This window comes from Borostomias antarcticus (genome assembly GCF_949987555.1).
Source record: "Borostomias antarcticus genome assembly, chromosome: 19".
NCBI lineage: Eukaryota > Metazoa > Chordata > Actinopteri > Stomiiformes > Stomiidae > Borostomias > Borostomias antarcticus.
The window spans coordinates 17,867,057-17,885,993 of NC_140252.1; the positions used below are offsets into that span (position 1 = coordinate 17,867,057).

Sequence of the window (18,937 nt, forward strand, 5' to 3'; positions counted from 1 at the left end):
ACCCCCAGATCCACCCCCACCCCTACCACCTCCTGCCCTAAAGCCCCCTTAGCAGCTGCATCCACAGCCTCATTCCCCTCCACCCCCACATGAGCCGGGACCCACATAAACCCCACCCTACACCCCACCCTCTCCAGAGCCCTACCCTACACCCCACCCTCTCCACCCAGTACAGAGCCATCACCAGTTCAAGGATGAGATCGGGCCTAACCCATGAACCCCCAGCTCAGGCCCCCCAGGGCAGCCGCTGAGTCAGAACACACAACCACCCGCTGCGGGCGCGCACGCTCAACCCAGTCCAGCGCCCACACCAGCGCCATCACCTCAGCAGTGAACACCGACAGCCCGTCAGGCAGCCGCCTGCCCTCGGTAATACGCAACTGGGGGATATGGATGGCAAAACCAGCCTTCCCACTCCTGGGGTCCACCGAACCATCTGTGAAGATCTGCAAATGAGCCGCCCACACACTCCGCAACCTTTCCCTCACTAGCCCATCCCTCACCCCTCCCCCCACCCTCACCAACCCCAGCAGGGAGACATCCACCTGGCGTAGGCAAGAGCCACGGGGGCACACACGGGGTTCACAGACCCACCCAATCCATCCTTGAACCTGATAATCAGCCGCGGGGGGGGGGGTTGCTGCGCGATTTGTTGACGGGGGGGGGGCAGGCCATTCAACACGGGCCAGGCCACCGGTGCTCATGGAATTTACAAATCTGACCACAGTCAGCCATCTTGCCCTGACAGGCCCGGTGGTAGCAGTGTGTCTTGGTCTGGCAGCCCAGGGCCTCTGCCCCAGGGATAATTGTTTAAGGTCAACCGTTGAGTTGACCCTATAGAGCTGGCGCTTAACTAAACTCAAAACACAGACAAGATGGCTTGGGCACAAGGCCCCTAGGAGTATATACGTCAATGGTTGGCCTTAAACAATTATCCCTGTCTGAAATCACACACAGAGTAAAATGGTTATAATCAGTTACAACATCAATAGTTATGATTATTGATAATCAGCTCTAAGGACTAAATTTACCATCTCAACAGTCATGCATGAATTATTACCAGCTGTCATATTTCTTTGCCAAGTGTTTTTTATTGTTCTTTTTATGCATGAAAACATTTGCGCTTCAAATTAATTTAACACATTTTTCAGATGAATGTCCACTCGGATGGACAGTATGCATTTGTGTTTTAAACTGCAGAAATATGTTTAATAATAATACATTTAATAATAATAATCATAATAAAATATTATACAAAAAAGAAATATACAGATTCAATCACTCATTGCATACAGTACATATCCAAAACATTAAGGAATACTCTCCATTTCACTCCTCCTGTATAGATTCCCAAGTCTCTCACATAGCTTGACTAAATTTCTGTTTTTGGACACGTGTCCACTCTGAGGTCTGTGGGACAGCAGGCCATTTCCACTGAACAGCAACTTATTCAAATACATTATTTGATGGCACAAACCCACCCCTTTTTATCACTTATATAATTCTGATCACTAAAATCTAAACTATGCTATACCTTGCTATAATGTTTTCTCTTAAGTCTCCTCGCTTAAAAGTTTCTGGCACTCATACCGTTTCTCTCTGTTGTGGGTCTTTCTATGGCAAACTTAACTCCTCTACTCACTAAAAGCTTTGTCACATTTATGGCACTGACATGGTTTCTCTCTTGTGTGGATTCTTCTGTGGCCAACTAAATGACACAAGTAAAAGCTTTGTCGCTTCTGGCACTGGCATGGGCTCCTCCTGTGTGGATTCTTGTTTAAATAAGCTACCATTTGAATAAAAATGTCATATTCCTCACACTGATATTGTTTATCTCTGATTTTGTTGTATGTTCAATTAACTTTTCTTGTGACTAAAAGCTGTCGCATTCCTTACACTGATGGTTTCTCTCTTGTGTGGATTATTCTACAGTCAACTAAATTACTATTACAAGTAAATGCTTATGGTGTCTCTCCAGTGTGCATTCTTTTATGTTTAACTAAATTACACTTGTGACTAAAAGCTTTGTCACATTCTTGGCACTGATATGGTTTCTCTCCTGTGTGGATTCTTCTATGTTTTACCAAACTACCCTTTTCACTAAAAGCTTTGTCACATTCCTCACACTGATAGGGTTTCTCTCTGGTGTGGATTCTTCTGTGGCCAACTAAATGACTCTTACAAGTAAAAGCTTTGTCACATTCCTGGCACTGATATGGTTTCTCCCCTGTGTGGATTCTTCTATGTTTAACTAAACTACTCTTTTCACTAAAAGCTTTGTCACATTCCTCACACTGATATGGTTTCTCTCTTGTGTGGATTCTTCTGTGGCCAATTAAATGACTCTCACAAGTAAAAGCTTTGTCACATTCCTGGCACTTATATGGTTTATCTCCTGTGTGGATTCTTCTGTGTTTAATTAAACTACTCATTTGACAAAAAACTTTGTTACAGTCCTCACACTGATATGGTTTCACTTCTGTGTGTATTCTTCTATGTTCAACTAACGTACTCTTGTAACTAAAGGCTTCATCACAGTCCTTACACTGATATGGTTTCTCTCTTGTGTGGACTATTCTATGGTCAACTAAATTATTCTTACAAGTAAACTCTTTGTCACATTCCTCACACTGATATGGTTTCTCAGCTGTCTTGCTCTCAGCCTCACCAGAAGAAACATCTTCACTCTCACTTCCATGGCGGGAACTGGCCATAGCCCTGGTCCAGGGGCTCGGGCTACTGGTCTTGAGCCATGGGCTAGGGCTGGAACAAGGGCTGGGAATAGGTTTAGAACACCTAGCCTGTGTTCTCCTTGATTTGATAGGCAATTTCAACGTTCTGGTAGGCAGAAGCCTGGGGCAGGTAGGTAGTTTCAGCACTCTGGTAGGCAGAAGCCTGGGGCAGCAGGCTGTTAGTCCAGGCAACAGTCCTCCTCTCTCCTCTTCTAAACTCTGAGCTGTAGGACCGTCTGTAATTACAGAATCGGGCTGAGAGTCACTGGCTGGTTCTGGTGCTCCATAGTCCTCTTCATCAGACTCTATTTTCATTTCAACCTCCATTGTTTTGGTGGGTAGAAACTCTCTTTCTCTGTACTCCACAGTTGGAGTTTGGTCAAGAGGTGTGAGTTGAGATGAGTCCTCTGGATCACAGTGGGTTTTCACTCTGGGAGAAGTGAATATGGAGTCGGTAGTATCAGACTGCAGCCCTTGAAGCTGCACTCCCCCCTGACTGGTCCACAGCTCCTGTTCCTCTTTAATCTGTGGGGGGATAAAGACCTGTTGGACATCTGGAGGAAAAAGATAAATATTACCATGAAGCATACTTCATTGTTCTACAGCCTAACACATCTGACAGTGAAAATGCAATTCAGAAAATTCTAATTTTTTAAAAAGAGCTAGTGTAAAGTGTTCCGTTATCAACCATCTTGAGGGGTTCCCCCTCCGCCCAGACACTGTGACAAGACCGATTTCCAACTTGCTACTGTTTTGTAATCTCAGCATCTTCTGGCTTTCATTTTCATCTTTGTTTTTATCAGAAAAGGGTTAAATGCATATCATTACATAGACGACATTGTGTTCTTGCAAGTGATCTACTGTGTATCATTCACTCAAAACATAAGGATGGTCTGTATATCTGTTACTTATCAAGCTCTCCTCGCAAAATCCAAATGGACATTCATGGTTATACGTCTATAGGCCTCCGATAGATGCCATTGAAGTCCAAATTCAAAATGTCTGCTTTTTATGTGCATATTTAGTCGTATAGATATGATCTCAAATCATCAGTAGGAATTTTGCGAAGTGTCACGCCTGAAAATCTTACTAGGCGATTAGGATGAGATTGCCTCAGGAGGTGGTTAGCCAAAAAATTATGTTATGAGATCTTTTAGTTTTATTGCATATTAAATACGTTTTTGGATAGGGGATACATGACATAATGTAAAAATGTGTGTGTGTGTGTGTGTGTATATATATATATATACATATACATATATATATATATATATATATATATAAACATATATATATATATATATAATATTTTTTCCTCCTGTGATGTGGCCCCCCCTAGTGGTTGTGGCCCTAAGCGACCGCTTATATTGCTTATTCATGGGTTTCACAGACCTGCCATGTTGAGGACCTGCACAGGTGTATAATTTGTCTGATTGGCTCTACTGCATAGAATCCTATGCAATCAATTAATTTGAAACACCTGTAGGTCCTCAAAATGGCAGATCTGGGACTACAAATGAAACCCCTGAATAGCAGCGGCCGGCCCATGGATGTAGACTAGCCAGGAAAGCCTGCTGCCTTGCATACTGCAAAATACGACCGGATGTAGTAGGACATCCTGGTATTTTTGCCATACTGTATGTGGCATACTATGTATTGGGACATACTACATCCCGTTTTGGCATACTATATAGTAGGGTAGTATGCGATTCGGAACGCAGCCCTGGTATTTTTGCCATACTGTTGACGCAGCCTGGGTGAGTGACTGCAGTGAATCTACCATGCGCGCCGCTCGCCGCTCCGTGGTAAAAATGTGTGACGTTGTCGCCTCATAGGTCGGTAAGGGAACCCATATTCCACTACCAAGTCCAAACAGTAATTTTAACAGATAATCCCAATAATTCAAGTCTACAAAAACGTTTTACTGGCAATTTACAAAACACTGAATTATTGGCCAAGCCTTGAAGTCAAGTCACAGATTCATGGTGATGGTTCGTGCTGAAAAAGGTCTGGTCAGGTCACCAACCCCAGGCTGGTCAGGTTTGTTGGTTTTAGAGGGGTTTTGGACCCTGTCTGGGATGGTTTGCCAGTCATGGGCTGGTTTTAGAGGGGTTCAGAGTCGGACTGTACGGATCGTGAACAGCAGTGACATACAATTCAGGATGAAGGCCTACATGGTAGGCCAGGGAGAACGTTAGCCCAGTGCTATAGCCTATCGTAGCAATCTAGCTTGATATACATGCACGTACAAACATAGATGCTAGGAAATGTTGTAGAGAATAATGGGGTCGATTCAATTCAGAACACGAATGGCATCAGGGTATGCCTAGGCTATAAATAGAACCTGTTCGATGCAGCTCTGGTTGAATGTGTATCATCCTTTGCAGTTGTGCGATTTTATCCCTGGATCGACAGATTGCTTCTTGGCTCTGTATGCGTTTTTTCATACCGCCCAAATATATCCAGAGGTTATCCGCCGATAATCGCTCGTTGACAAAATCTGTTTGCTACAGTATTGTTAACCTAGCTTCACGACTCATGAACTTCACGACACTCATGTACGGTAGCTTTCTTTCAAGAAATTTCAAAATAAAGGTCACAAAACAAGTGTAACTTTTCTTATTTTACAGTGAAAACGGTAGTACACTTTCTGTCCCAGAGGAATCAGAATATGTGATTAATATTGGTAGGTTTGTCGTCCGCGTAGGTGTGGTAGCCAACACAAAAAAATATTTATAAAAAATCTGCAATAACGTCAGAAAAAACGTCAGCCTATGTAAAAAAAAGTCAGCATATGTAGAACTTTGTGATAGTTTTGTATAACACCAGGGGAAAATGCATCCCAGATTAAATCTGGTTCCATAAAACAATGGACTCTATTCACCTTCTGTAAGTAGAGTCTCTGGTGCAAAAGTGTAGTGTGAGCACCTGGGTTGTAGGAAAGCAACATTAGTGCATATTTGTATCTCGTCAGCCCAGGTTTGAAAAAAAAATGTGTGCAGTGTACAGCATGTCCAACAAAGACCAAGAACACAAATACTGTATAAACACATATTGGCAAGAGAGCTACACTGGCCATGTAACTGCAGCTGTGATTAAACATGAGTGGCTTCTCACCCGTATCAGTGCGGTATTCTTTGAATTGAGATTTCCAGCATAAATATTTGCCTCCTTTTGGTGGTGAAGGCTAATGATTAAAATAGTTAGGTGGATTTGTAAACCTGCAGTGCTAAAACGAAGTGTGGAGCAAGGTCTGGCTATGTGTGACTATTAAAGCAGTAATCAAACCTAGCAACATGGACCAAACGTCTGCTATAGCCAAGCCAACATTGTTAATAATAATAATAATTAGTATTACTATTTAAATTATCCTTATACTCCACAAAATCAGCACTGGACAGGGGGCGTGGTCACGATTCATGACACGACCGGAATAGCTTTATCATAGTTTACATAATATCGATAAGGCCTAGCCTTTACATAGCGTTTAGTTTACTACTTTATTTAAGTAGGCCTGTTAGTGCAGGAATAAAGTTTCAGGAGGCCGTGTCTCAATTTTACTGCCTTTTTATTTTTATACAAAAGAATGTCAATTATATAGCTACATAGTCAAGTTCAGGTGCGTGCCTCCTCAATTAGCGCACCAATCAATCAATGATCCACAAAAAGAGCCAGAGACAAGTCATGACGGTCAACTTAATAACAATGGAAATGATATAGGAGCTACACAATCAAGTTCAGGTGCCTGCCTCCACATTGCGCATCAAGCAAATCCACAAAATCCAATCAGATCCACGAAAAGACTGCGTCGCTCTGGAATGTGCTCAGGCCTATAAGAAAAGCAATAGCCTAACATTAGAAATGTATCAAACAATACAGGCCATTCATACAAAATATACAATTATAGGCTATAATGATATAATCCAATGTAGGCTATAATAACCCAATGTAAATAATAACAATGTAGGCTAGGCCTAGGCTAGGCTTACTTAAAAAGGCCTATGTGGTATTATAACAACATTAAGTGCATATTTTTCTCGAATGACCATATAATAACCAGGCCAGGTCCAGCCTGGCTTATGTGCGTGGCTGGCTTGTTTCTGTTCAGGACTGGTAGGACGGAAGCTGTAATGCCACTGAAATAGCTGTGAATTGAAATTATATGAAATAATGTCTGATAAATAAAGGTAGGTCTTGTCACCTGGACACATCAGTTTCAATGCTTTCAATACTAATCCATCACATAGGAGAGGTAGAAGTACACGGGTTTCCCGTGTGTAGTGGAGGTGACACTCCGCCCCCTTGGGACAGAATGGGTCAGGGGCAGTGCAAAGCACTCTGGGCAATCTCCATGCACCCACCAGACCACTCAGGGGCTGAGTTGTGGGGTCTGTAGCAGATAGTGGCATGGTGGCGTGACTCCACACCCTCGGGTCAGAGCAGTTCAGGGTTAGTCCAGTTACTTCTGGGCAATCTCCATGCACCCACTGGCGAAGACCGTGGGTCTCTAGCCCACTCAGGGGCTGCGTTGTGCAGGTTCTGGGACCACTGCCTCTTGTGGTAGCAACATAGAACTGCAGGTCAACAACATGACGGAGAAAGCCAGGGAGGGAGGGAAGGAGGGAGTGACAACCGGACATTTGCTATCATTGGTGCGCTGGCTTACAGCCACGCAAAAAAAATACACATAAAAAAACATTGCAACTCACCATGGTGCTGCATCAGTGGGAGCCCTGAGCTTGCTTCCCAGAAACCAGACGGTCCAATCTCGGGGGGATGGGAGACAGTGACACCCGGAGGAGGCTCCTTATGTCCAGTCGATGCCGTGTTTTCGATTTGGTTGCAGTCACTACAGAAATCCCCACTTCGCAGAGGTAGGAGGTTGGAAACAGGAGCAGTGTTTTCAGTGCTTTTGTGGCTATCTCAGGATACTCTGCCTTGACTTTGATCCAGAAGGTCGGCAGAGATGAAGTTGTCTCAAACACGGTTTTAAGGTCACTGTCGCTTGCGATGTTGAGGAGTTGATCTTCTTCCAGCATGGACATGGCTGATTCACCCGGGACGTTCGCAAATGGGTCGCGGATCCATTCCTTTGCACTTCGCGGGTCTTGGGCTGTTGGGAAGTACCGCTCGAACTCCGCCGACAGCGAGGCTAGATGACTGCGCACAAGCTGGGAGAAGGCCGGCTGAGTATCTCCCAAAATCCCCGCCAATGTTGGGAACATGTCGAAGACGCCGCTGTCCACTCGCCGCCCCCACAGTCCCAGTTTGGCTTTGAACGCCGCAACTATATCCGCCAACATAAAGACTGTCGTCATTCTCCCCTGAAGCGAGAGATTGAGTTCGTTGAGCAGGCTGAATATGTCGCACAGGTAAGCGAGTTTCGCGACCCATTCTTCGTCGTTGAAAGGTGCGGCCAGTGATTTTTTTTCTGAAAGAAATCTGTGCAGCGGCTCTCGTAGCTCAAACACCCTGGCCAGCGACCTCCCCCTGGACAGCCATCTGACCTCCGTGTGTAACAGAAGGCGTTTGTGCTCTGCGTCCATTTCTTCGCAAAGCTGCCCAAAGAGATGCGAGTTACAGGCGTGTGCTTTGATGTGATTGACGGCTTTAATAACTTCATTCAGTACACCGTTGAATTCAGGTGACACTTTTCGGCTGGCCAGCATTTCTCTGTAAAGGACGCAGTGTGTAGACTCACATTCAGGCGCAACCTCTTTAACCCGGGTAGTGAAACCCGACAGCCGTCTGGTCATTGCAGCAGCCCCATCCGTGCATACGCCAACACAGAACGACCAATCCAATTTGCCCAACATGAACTCATCCAAAGTCTTGAATATTTCTGCGCCCGTTGTGTTAGTCTGCAGCGGCAGCGCACACAACATATCCTCATGTACATCATCCTGGAATATATATCTCACATAAACGAGCAGCATTGCCTTGTTCTCGACGTCCGTAGATTCGTCCACCTGGATTGCGTACCACGGTGACCCTTTAAGCCTCTCGAACAGTTGTGCCTCAATGTCCTCCGCCATTTCATCAATTCGCCTAGTGATGGTGTTAGCCGAAAGAGGAACCTGTGTTAGCTTTTTAGCTGCGGCCTCTCCTAAAAGTTCATGGCACATGGCCTTAGCGGCAGGTAGATTGAAGTCCTCTCCAATGTTGAAAGGCTCCTTAGCCTTAGCGATTTGGCTAGCCTCTACATATGATGTTCTCAGTGCAGCCACGTTTGTTGATGTGGTGGATTTCAAGTCTTGCTTCTGTTCTTGTTCACGTTTTCTTTGCTGAAAATACTCCAGCGGTTTGTCTGTCAGTGCAGGGTGCCTGGATTCCATGTGCCGAGACAGTTTTGAAGGATTCATTGCCTCGTTAGACAGTATATGTTCACATAATAGGCACAGGGGTCTTGGAGAGTGCGGGTCACCGGTGGAAATGAAGCCATATTTGAGGTAGGAGTCGTGGTATCTCCTACTGAATGAGGCGCTCCTTTTTTTTGCAGTCTTGGACACTGCTGTCCCTGCAGTATCGACGTCTTTGAAGGGCCTTTTCTTTCCCCTAGCTGTTCTGACGAAGCTCTCCAGCGACGCTTGTTCCGGTTCAGCCATGTCGCTACCTACTACTACAAGACCAAAGTAAACAAAGAACGACAAGCGTTAGGTGCGAAATGTAATCTTTACCTGTTGTGGGCGAGACCGAAATGGTAGCCTGACAGGCCAAGTACACCGGAGTGGGCGGAGTCTGCCCTGTTTTATCCTAATCCCCAGTAGCATATGGCTGGCGGCCCGGTGGTTGGGGACCGCTGGTGTACAGCACATGAGTCTCGGGGATGCCCTGATTGGTCTGCGAGCCGATCGGGTGGTGTAAGATTGGGTCTATAAACCCCTCATATCACAAGATAATCTGGGCCTAACATCAGTACTGACCAACGTTCCAGATCAGATTTCTCCTCTGATTGTCCGGAGGAGTGAATCGGGGATAAATCGTCTTAAAATTCCTGTAGTGTCTTGCATTAGATACAAGTAGCATGAAAGGTTCCATTATCAACTAACTAGAGAGGGGTTCCCTTTCCATCCATCTACTGCAACAAGACTGATTTCCGTCTTTATGCTCGCAAAATTTTAAACCGTCACGTAAAAGTGTAACCTACAATCTCCTACAATAACCTGTACATACCATAGAAGTGGGTTTCCACTCTGGGAGAAGTGATGTAGTCTGTAGAATCAGACTGCAGCCCTTGAAGCTGCTCTCCTCCCTGACTGGTCCACAGCTCCTGATCCTCTTTCATCTGTGGGGGCTCTGGGAGAGGGAGCTGCTCGACATCTGGGGGGAAAAGAAAGATAAATATTAGGATAAAGCATGCTTAATTATTCTACAAGCGAAGCAGTCTGACAGTGAAAATCAGGAAAGTGCAATTCAGAGATAAAAAAAAAAAGCATCTAAGCACAGCCATATTAGAATAATTACAGCTAACCAGAGGCATATTAGAATTTGCTCTGACCTAACTTAAGTGTTAGCGCGCTATAAACACTTCCCCCCCAACTTGGAGCTATAGCTTGCATGTCCAAACAGTCATTTTAACAAGTAGCCTAAAATAAGACAAGAACTCCCAATAACCATTTCAACATTTCCAACACAGTAAATCTGGAGTCAAGCCTTGAAGTGTGACATAATCACAGTACATTAATGGTAACAGTTCCAGCCTATGTAAGGAGTGAACAGTTAATGAATCGGCTCAGGGGAAAACGCTAGTCTATTCTAGCTAGCTTTACAAAAGTAGCGTAAACGGTTCCATTATCAACTAGAGGGGTTCCCTTCTGTCCACGCGCTGCAAAAAGACTGATTTCTGTCTTTGTGTTTGCAAAGTTGTATACCACCATGTAAAAGTATGTGACTGTCCGACAATTGCATGTACATACCATAGAAATGGGTTTTATCAGACTGCAGCCTTTGAAGCTGCTCCCCACCCTGACTGGTCCACAGCTCCTGTTCCTCTTTAATGTGTGGGGGCTCTGGGAGAGAGAACTGCACGACATCTGGGGGTAAAAGGAAGATACATATTAGGATAAAGCATAGGCTACTTCATCTTCTAACTAACAAGTCTGACGGCAAAATTCAGGGAAGTCCAATTCTGCCAAGGGGTTGTTTTTTAAAACGGCTAACCAACTTAACCTAATTTAACTGTGCTACCTTGCCATCAACACTCCCCCTTAAAGGTACCCAACGAAACGTGAATCAAAACAATCCGTTCTTTGTTTATTTTCGAAATTCCTCGATTATATGGTTCCTTGTCTAATAAACATGTTGAATCACTTGAATGTCTTCCCTACCTTTTAATTTTTTTGCAAAATGATATTTAGCTAATGTTTTGAAAACAACAAAGATGTGTGAAACGTCACTTATGTGCTCCGCGTATTGACACAATGACGTAGTACGCGATTTTCGGGGACCACCTTCTCAAATTTGCTCTAGAGCGCATACTAGTGGTCAGAAACTACATTGGGTACCTTTAACTTGGGGCTATAGCAAGCCCCCAGGATTCGAAATCTAAAGTGAAGGCCTATTGAACCGCGCCATCTTGGCTAGATTTGTAGTCATTTGGCTATTTCCGGTGACTTTTGTACTTGCGCAGTTGAGCTTTTCTGTCCGACGTGCGTCCACGAAAAAGTTCACCTTTATGTGAAATGTAGACGCACGTTCCCGGCTCTCTCGGCTCTCCCCGCTTTGATTTAGCAATGAAAACCGGCTTGCATATTAACCTGTTTTTGTCAAATATATCCATTGGAGAAATTATTTTTTCATCCAGGCATCTTAGTTTTAACAGGTTAAATATAACTGAACATGTTTTGTTTGCTAGTAGATGGTATTCATTCCGTTCGCGATAACGTTATTGCAGCCAGGCTAAATTCCTCCAGGGAGCCAGTGACCGGCGAGTTGAAGAGCTTCCCTCCCCGCCAGCAGGAGCTTTGGCCGCTGCTACCGCATCTCGGATAACCCGCTGAGTTCGTGGCTGCTATTTCACATTCACCCTAGATCAATCCCAATACCGATCCATGGTAATAATGAATCAATCGTTCAGATCAGCAGTGCTGCATGCATGTTACAACATCATTGTTAGCTTTATTAACATAACCATAGCCTACATTTATCTCTCTAACGTTAGGCTATCCATCTTACACCAGTCGGCCATTCGATAGCTAGAAGCGGTCAACGCCAACGTTGACTGAAAACACCCAAACTCAGTGTATCGTTTCATCTTCATGCTACACATCAACTCCTTTCCATTGTATGTGAATAAATTACTGTTATTCTAAAAATATCCCATTTCTGTCCATTCCTGGAAAAGGCTAATAATTGCTGTCAAATGATCACTCCAGTTTATCACCGTATCCCACTACCATTTCAACTATGCACAGGAGGTTGTCTTGTGGTCATTTTCATTAAAAAATGATTAGCCTGATCAGTTTGTTGTATGTATTAAGCCCTTTTTGAGCGGTGTGCTTTGACTACTCTCCTTTTTTGTGGTCATTTTCATTAACACATTTGATTAAACATCCGCACTGGCCTATGAACGGCTAAAGATTCCCCAGGCAGAGCTGGTTGATGCTAGGGAAAGGGATGTCTGGGGCTCCCTGCTGGAACTGCTGCCTCCGTGACCCGACCCCGGATAAGCGGATGACGATGGATGGTATTAAAAGACTTTAGCCGGGACCCCGTTGATGTTAGAATGAATAGGCTACCTTTATTTGTGGTACTTTAACTTGTGTCTGCGTTTCTGGCTTGCCATCATGGATGTATTGTTCATAGGCTATGTTTATCGGATGAGATGCAGTTGTCCGGGCAGGTCAGCTAATGTGATTTACGAATGGAAATGCATGCTTGGGAATATTTAGACATTTCAAACTTCCTCTGTTAAGGTGGTGCTGGGGACAGCGCAGACGGCCTGCATGGCAGTAAATTATCAAAAATGAGGCAAAATCTATCTATGAAAATAACCTCAGATTGAAACATATTTTGTGGTGAATAAGGCGATATAGGCTTAATGTGTATTTATACGGAGATAAGATTCGATTGATCAAGGGCGAGTGTGAAATAGCAGCCACGAACTCAGCGGGTTATCCGAGATGCGGTAGCCGCGGCCAAAGCTCCTGCTGGCGGGGAGTGAAGCTTTTCAACTCGCCGGTCACTGGCTCCCTGGAGGAATTTAGCCTGGCTGCAATAACGTTATCGCGAACGGAATGAATACCATCTACTAGCAAACAAAACATGTTCAGGTATATTTAACCTGTTAAAACTAAGATGCCTGGATGAAAAAATAATTTCTCCAATGGATATATTTGACAAAAACAGGTTAATATGCAAGCCGGTTTTCATTGCTAAATCAAAGCGGGGAGAGCCGGGAACGTGCGTCTACATTTCATATAAAGGTTAACTTTTTCGTGGACGCGCGTCGGACAGAAAAGCTCAACTGCGCAAGTACAAAAGTCACCGGAAGGCCAGAAAAGCTCAACTGCGCAAGTACAAAAGTCACCGGAAGGCCAGAAAAGCCAGAAAAGCTCAACTGCGCAAGTACAAAAGTCACCGGAAGGCCAGAAAAGCACAACTGCGCAAGTACAAAAGTCCCCGGAAATAGTCAAATGACTACAAATTTGCCAAGATGGCGCGGTTCAATAGGGCTTCATTGTTGATATCGGTCAGTGAATGGAGTGGCTGTATCCAGTTCTATTAATACATCCATGGGCTATAGCTAGCAAGTCCTGAAAATGAAAAAAAAAAAAGAGCGTAGCCTAGCCTGTGCAGAAATGTGACCGTGAACGTTTGTAGTGATACAATTAGCTAACTCTTGCTTTTCGTGTCCTTAGCAGGAGCAGAGAACGGCCAATCAATAACGTGATCAGGGTCTGGAAGCCAGGCTAGTGAATGAGTGAAAAAGTGCTGGGTGGGGGGCTGCAGTTGTAGCCACCTTGGAGAAAGGCTTTCGAAAATTGTCTTCACTTCGGCGAGTAACGACATAATATTATCTGTAACTTTAGATAGTGAAGGCCGATCGAGTGAGTCACATGCGCAAACGCTAGGTCAGCCACATGGTCGGTCTGAACGGGAGAACGAGCCCTGGAGATATACAAACGGATTCTAGCTACAAGGCTACACGCTAAATGTTATAGAGAATAATGGGTCGATTCAATTCAGAACATGAAACAGTGACTCTAACCACAGCAAATGAAGGTAAAAAAGTATATAGAACCTGCTTGATGCAGCTCCCTGGATCGACAGACTTCTTCTTGGCACTCAAGCGCTTTTTCATAGTACTCAAATATATCCAAAGCTGCCGCTGCTAATCGGTCGTTGACAAAATCTCTGAACAGCTCTAGTTTGGACATTTTTACAGTTTAACAAAAGACACATCACGAGTTGCTTTACATAGAAGTGGGAATTCTACATCCTCGTCTTCTTTGGGTTTACTTGCCACCTACGGTACAAGAGTGAGAATTCTAGCTTTCTTTCAATGAATTTCAAAATAAAGGTCACGCAAAACAATTTACATTTGACTGTGAAAAAACATGTAGCTCTAAGGTAGCAGAGTAGTACACTTTCTGTCCCAAATGAATCAGATGTGATTTAATAATATAGATTTATCCGCATGGTTGTGGTATTTATAGTTGCAAAATACAACCGAGGCATCAGATGATGATACCGTCCACTGGTATAAAGAAGGCACAATCAGCAAGCAAACTCTCTTAGCTAACTCCAAGCAGGCTTATGTCCATTGTGTCCAGCCAGTCAAGAGATGTTTTGAACAGTCTGATGGCAATTGGTCGGAAAGACTTATTGTCGGTCGCTTTGGATAAAAGCATGTAAGACTAAATTGTAATGTAATGTATACAATACTGATAAACAAAGGCACACTAAGAGGTTTCATAATGGCATAATTCACACAAGTTCAGGAAAAACAGCACAAACTAGACTATATTGGTCCAGTAAACCTTTATAGAAATGGAGCACTAAACTGTATGTGTGACAATACTTGGTTAACAAAATAAAAATGCAAGAAGATCCATGAAAAGCATTTTGTGTAAAAAAACAAACAAACAAACTGGAGGTTATTGTGAGGTCATGGTTCAAGCACTCCACAGTCTGCCACTTTGCACTCCTGTTTGGGTCTCTCATTGTAGGTTGGGACTTCCTCTAGTCTCCTCAGAACATCTGTACCTTCCACTACTTGACTGAAGAAAAAAGAGATAGTTGAGACAATATTTCATCAGTAAGCTATATGTTTAAGCAGCAGTCCCTGCTTCATGGAGATCCAACTCTCACCGAGATCCAGAAAAGGCAGAAAGATAAAGATTATGGAAGGAGGAAGAGAAAACAGAGTTATTATCCAGTAGCCTACAATCCAGGAGCCTACAACCAAAAATGCTTTACCCAAAAGCCACGTATTGCCTGTCCATCCAAAGTGCCGGCTGCAGGGTTATGTAGAACTGAGAGCCGTTGCTATGAGGACCCTGGTTTGCCATTCCAAGAATGCCCCGCTTACTGTGGGAGACTGCAAAACTCTCATCTGGGAGAGTCAAGCATACAGTAGGTAGATCAGAGTTAATAACACAGGTACAGAGTACGGTTTGAGTTACAAAATGTAAGTCTGCTACCTTCAAATGTTGGTCCATAGATAGACTCCCCTCCAATGCCTTTGCCTGCTGGCGAAATATCTGTCACAGGGAAAAATGACAATCACAAAGTGTTGAGATAAATGCAGAAAGGGAAAAATAACGATAGCCTATTATGTTCTATTACATGGTAATACAGTATGTACAGTATGTTTCTTTTGAAGAAGTATAAATGGGAAGACCGTACCTCCCCCTTGTATCCAGCCGTTCGGCACTACACGGTGGAACACTGAGCCCCTGTAGCACAGCATGAGGTCACTGTGCGAGAGGCCAGCCTCACCCGTGCACAGGGCCCGGAAGTTCCTGCACGTCTTTGGGCAGAGATCTGAAAACAGCTGGGAGAAAATGAAGACCGATGTACGTATGCTCTGCTCGTGGCTACTGTGTACTTTTAAGTCTTTACGTTGCTCTTTTCATGCGGTCTGGTCAGCACAGTGTAAATGAAATGCGAGTGGCGTGCTATGAATGGAGGAATTGCCTCACCTCAAATAGTAATCTCCCAACAGCCTCACCTCTGATCGCAATGTCCATGTGAACAAATGTATGCTGAGGAGGATGAAGAAGAGGGAAACAATCACCCTGAATGTCAACATTTACAATTATAAGCTACTAGTGTTAAGTGCCTCGCTCAAGGGAACAATGGTAGGCAATGATTGATGGGAAATCACTTGTCAAATGGCCTGGCCTGAACTTAAACCAGGCCGCTTTAATCACTGGGCTACCTACGTAACACAACTTGAGCAATGTGTGTATGATGTTCCCTAATTCAAACAGCACCATATAAAGCTTCTAAACTGTATTTCATATGCAGCAAGGTTATTTCACTTCAGTGAAACTTTCATAGAGGGCGACTAGTAAAGGGAAGTTACTGCTGCTTCTCTGTCTCTACGTGTGTGTGTGTGTGTGTGTGTGTGTGTGTGTGTGAACTTGCCCCAGTGCCGCGGAGGTGTTGAGAGTAGAAGTCCTCTGACAGGGCAAGGCAGAGAGCCTGCGGTCGGATGGAGGTGAACTCCCACAGCTGCTCAGCCCAACTGGCCAAGTCCTTCTCATCACCAAGCAGATGGCCGTTCAAGAAACACATGAGGTTGCTGGAGAACTGCCATACATCCCCTCTCAGTTCCTTGATTTTGGAAAATTTGCAGTTTAATATTCATTATCATAATGTTCACTAAAAGCATAAAGATTAAGTAAGACTAAAGCACACATCAGATGACGTGAAGTGACAGCACACTCCTATGTAAGCAGAGAGCCATTTCATTTGGTTCAATGAATGCATGCACTACTTCAATTAGGTCAGTATCTGCAGTATCTCAAAACAAGGCTATGTTTGAGTACTTATGTAACCAAAAATGATGAAGCCCACCTTTTTTTTATTGGTTAGATATAAATGCCAGTCACATTCTAGTAAAGGCAGTATACTTGGATCCAAGAAGGAGTTGGGGAATTTATGTTTCAGTCCCTGTGTTCATGGAAAGGGAAAAATAGTCGGCAGCTCAGTCAGACAGCTCACCATGTGCCATGATCATATTTTGACTGCTGAGCTACAGTAGATCACGTATAACTATAGCAGGATCAAGCTGGTGTGTGATAGCTTGCAGAAATAAAAATAAAATATAAAAATACACGCTCTGTTACCTCAACAATGCTCTTAGCGATTTGAAAGTCCTGCTCTTTCATCAAACCGACGATTTCTAGGTGCACCTTTGAAGTCATGCCGATGGCCTTCCTTCACAGTCCCGCTAGCTTAGCTTAGCTACCTGTCTGTAAACAAAAACGCGTCGTCTCCATGGTAACGACGTCCTAGAGTCGCACGGAAATGACGTTTGACCCTACCGCGTCACTCCTAGAGTCGCACGGAAATGACGTTTGACCCTACCGCGTCACCGGCAAAAATGTATAACTGCTAGCGCGCGCCACCGGTTCTTTCCTTTCGACGCACATCCCTGAGCACCAGCCACCTCGTGTCCGCCAGCTAAAGACAAAGGAAAGATGTCCGACGAAGGAAAACTTTTCGTCGGCGGATTGAGCTTCGACACCACCGAGGAGTCTCTGTCGAAAGCGTTCTCAGAGTATGGAAGTATCCAGAAAGTGGATGTGATCAGAGACAAGGACACCGGACGATCTCGTGGATTCGGCTTTGTCAAGTTCGACAATCCCGATGACGCCAAGCATGCTTCGGATGAAATGAACGGCAAGACCTTGGACGGCAGGGCGATCCGTGTGGATGAGGCCGGCAAGGGCGGCGGTGGAAGAGGCGGTGGAGGCGGCTATGGAGGCGGTGGAGGCGGCTATGGAGGCGGTGGAGGCGGCTATGGAGGCGGTGGTGGATACGGCGGTGGAAGAGGCGGTGGAGGATATGGCGGTGGAGACCGAGGCTATGGCGAGCGCAGCTACGGGGGTGGAGACCGGAGTTCTGGAGGCGGAGGATACAGGAGTGGCGGGGGCGGCGGATACTCCTCAGGTGGAGGGTACAGGGACAACAGTTAGGGGGCAGGACGGCTATGGGGACCACACGACTAAAAATCCTCCCTGAATTCAAGATCATCCCTTGGCTGGCTGTATTTAAAAAAGATGCGCCCCTCAAGAAATATGTCCATGTTGTGTTGTTGACCTGATGATTTTTGTAGTCCAATTTCTGTTTCAGTAGCTCGAGCATCTTTAAAATTTAGCCTTGAGTTTCGGCCATTCCTAATTCAAAAAACCATGTTAAGCGAAGAAAGTTACAGTTCACAGATGCTCTTACAGCCTTTTAAGTTTGGTTACCTATTGATAAGAAACAATGTCTGACTTGACAATGCAAGATTGGTGGAAGCCAGAACCATTCCTCCGTGGCTTTTTTTCCTGAACTGCCAGTCGACATTCTTTAGCTCTGTTGCCACCCAGCACTCTCTGACATCTCCTTGTTGCCAGTCTGAGTTCATCTGAGTCCACTGGGGGCTGTTAATCCATTTCTGTTAACGTCTCCCTTTTTGTTTTAAATGACCATGTCCGTGACCTACCTCCTGCCAAGTTTTAAACTGAGCGACACTTAAAGCTTGAACTGGCGGGGATGTACTTTTTGGATTTTATATATTATACATTCCTTAAGTGTTGCCAGGCAGCAATGCCTCCTCACCCACTAGATAGCTGAGGGTCCTGATGCTCCGGTTCCCAAAAAGAGTGAATTCCTTTCAGACTGGTGACAACGACACGCCCGAGGTGGTCGGCTGTTCATGAAGTAGCAAATTGCACCATGCTACAGTCTGCCAAAGGTATCATCTTTTGTTTCTTTTTTTTTTGCTCTGCTCAGCTCAACGTCTGCATTTTTAAATGGGCTGTTATGATGGACTGAACTGTCGATAATATCAACGCAATGTTACTACTTCTCTGCCCAATATTAATATTCCACCTGGGAACGATTTTGTACTTTCTGTTCTTTGTATCATCAACATTGAAGATTTATTTTTTTGTCAATTTTGCTTCATGGAGCCTATTAAAACGATTTGTTGAAAACGATTTGTTGAAAACTTTCTTTCTCTTACCACTTTCTAGTAATATAGGGAA

At 44.5% G+C, this 18,937-nt stretch overlaps 1 protein-coding gene and 1 pseudogene across 2 annotated transcripts; one reads left to right on the forward strand and one right to left on the reverse strand.

Moving 5' to 3' along the window:
* Nucleotides 1–14,841: 14,841 nt before the first annotated feature.
* Nucleotides 14,842–17,107, reverse strand: ppil6 (peptidylprolyl isomerase (cyclophilin)-like 6; the record flags this gene model as incomplete). Its single annotated transcript, XM_084453743.1, has 8 exons — nucleotides 14,842–14,953; nucleotides 15,153–15,288; nucleotides 15,377–15,436; nucleotides 15,582–15,729; nucleotides 15,878–15,940; nucleotides 16,326–16,514; nucleotides 16,758–16,853; nucleotides 17,030–17,107. The coding sequence occupies 8 exons, from the start codon at nucleotides 17,105–17,107 to the stop codon at nucleotides 14,842–14,844; spliced, it is 882 nt and encodes a 293-aa protein (XP_084309869.1).
* A 217-nt stretch (nucleotides 17,108–17,324) lies between these two features.
* On the forward strand, nucleotides 17,325–18,889 carry LOC311322143 (cold-inducible RNA-binding protein B-like; annotated as a pseudogene). Its single transcript has one exon. The product of its transcript is annotated as a cold-inducible RNA-binding protein B-like (transcript).
* Nucleotides 18,890–18,937: the final 48 nt, after the last annotated feature.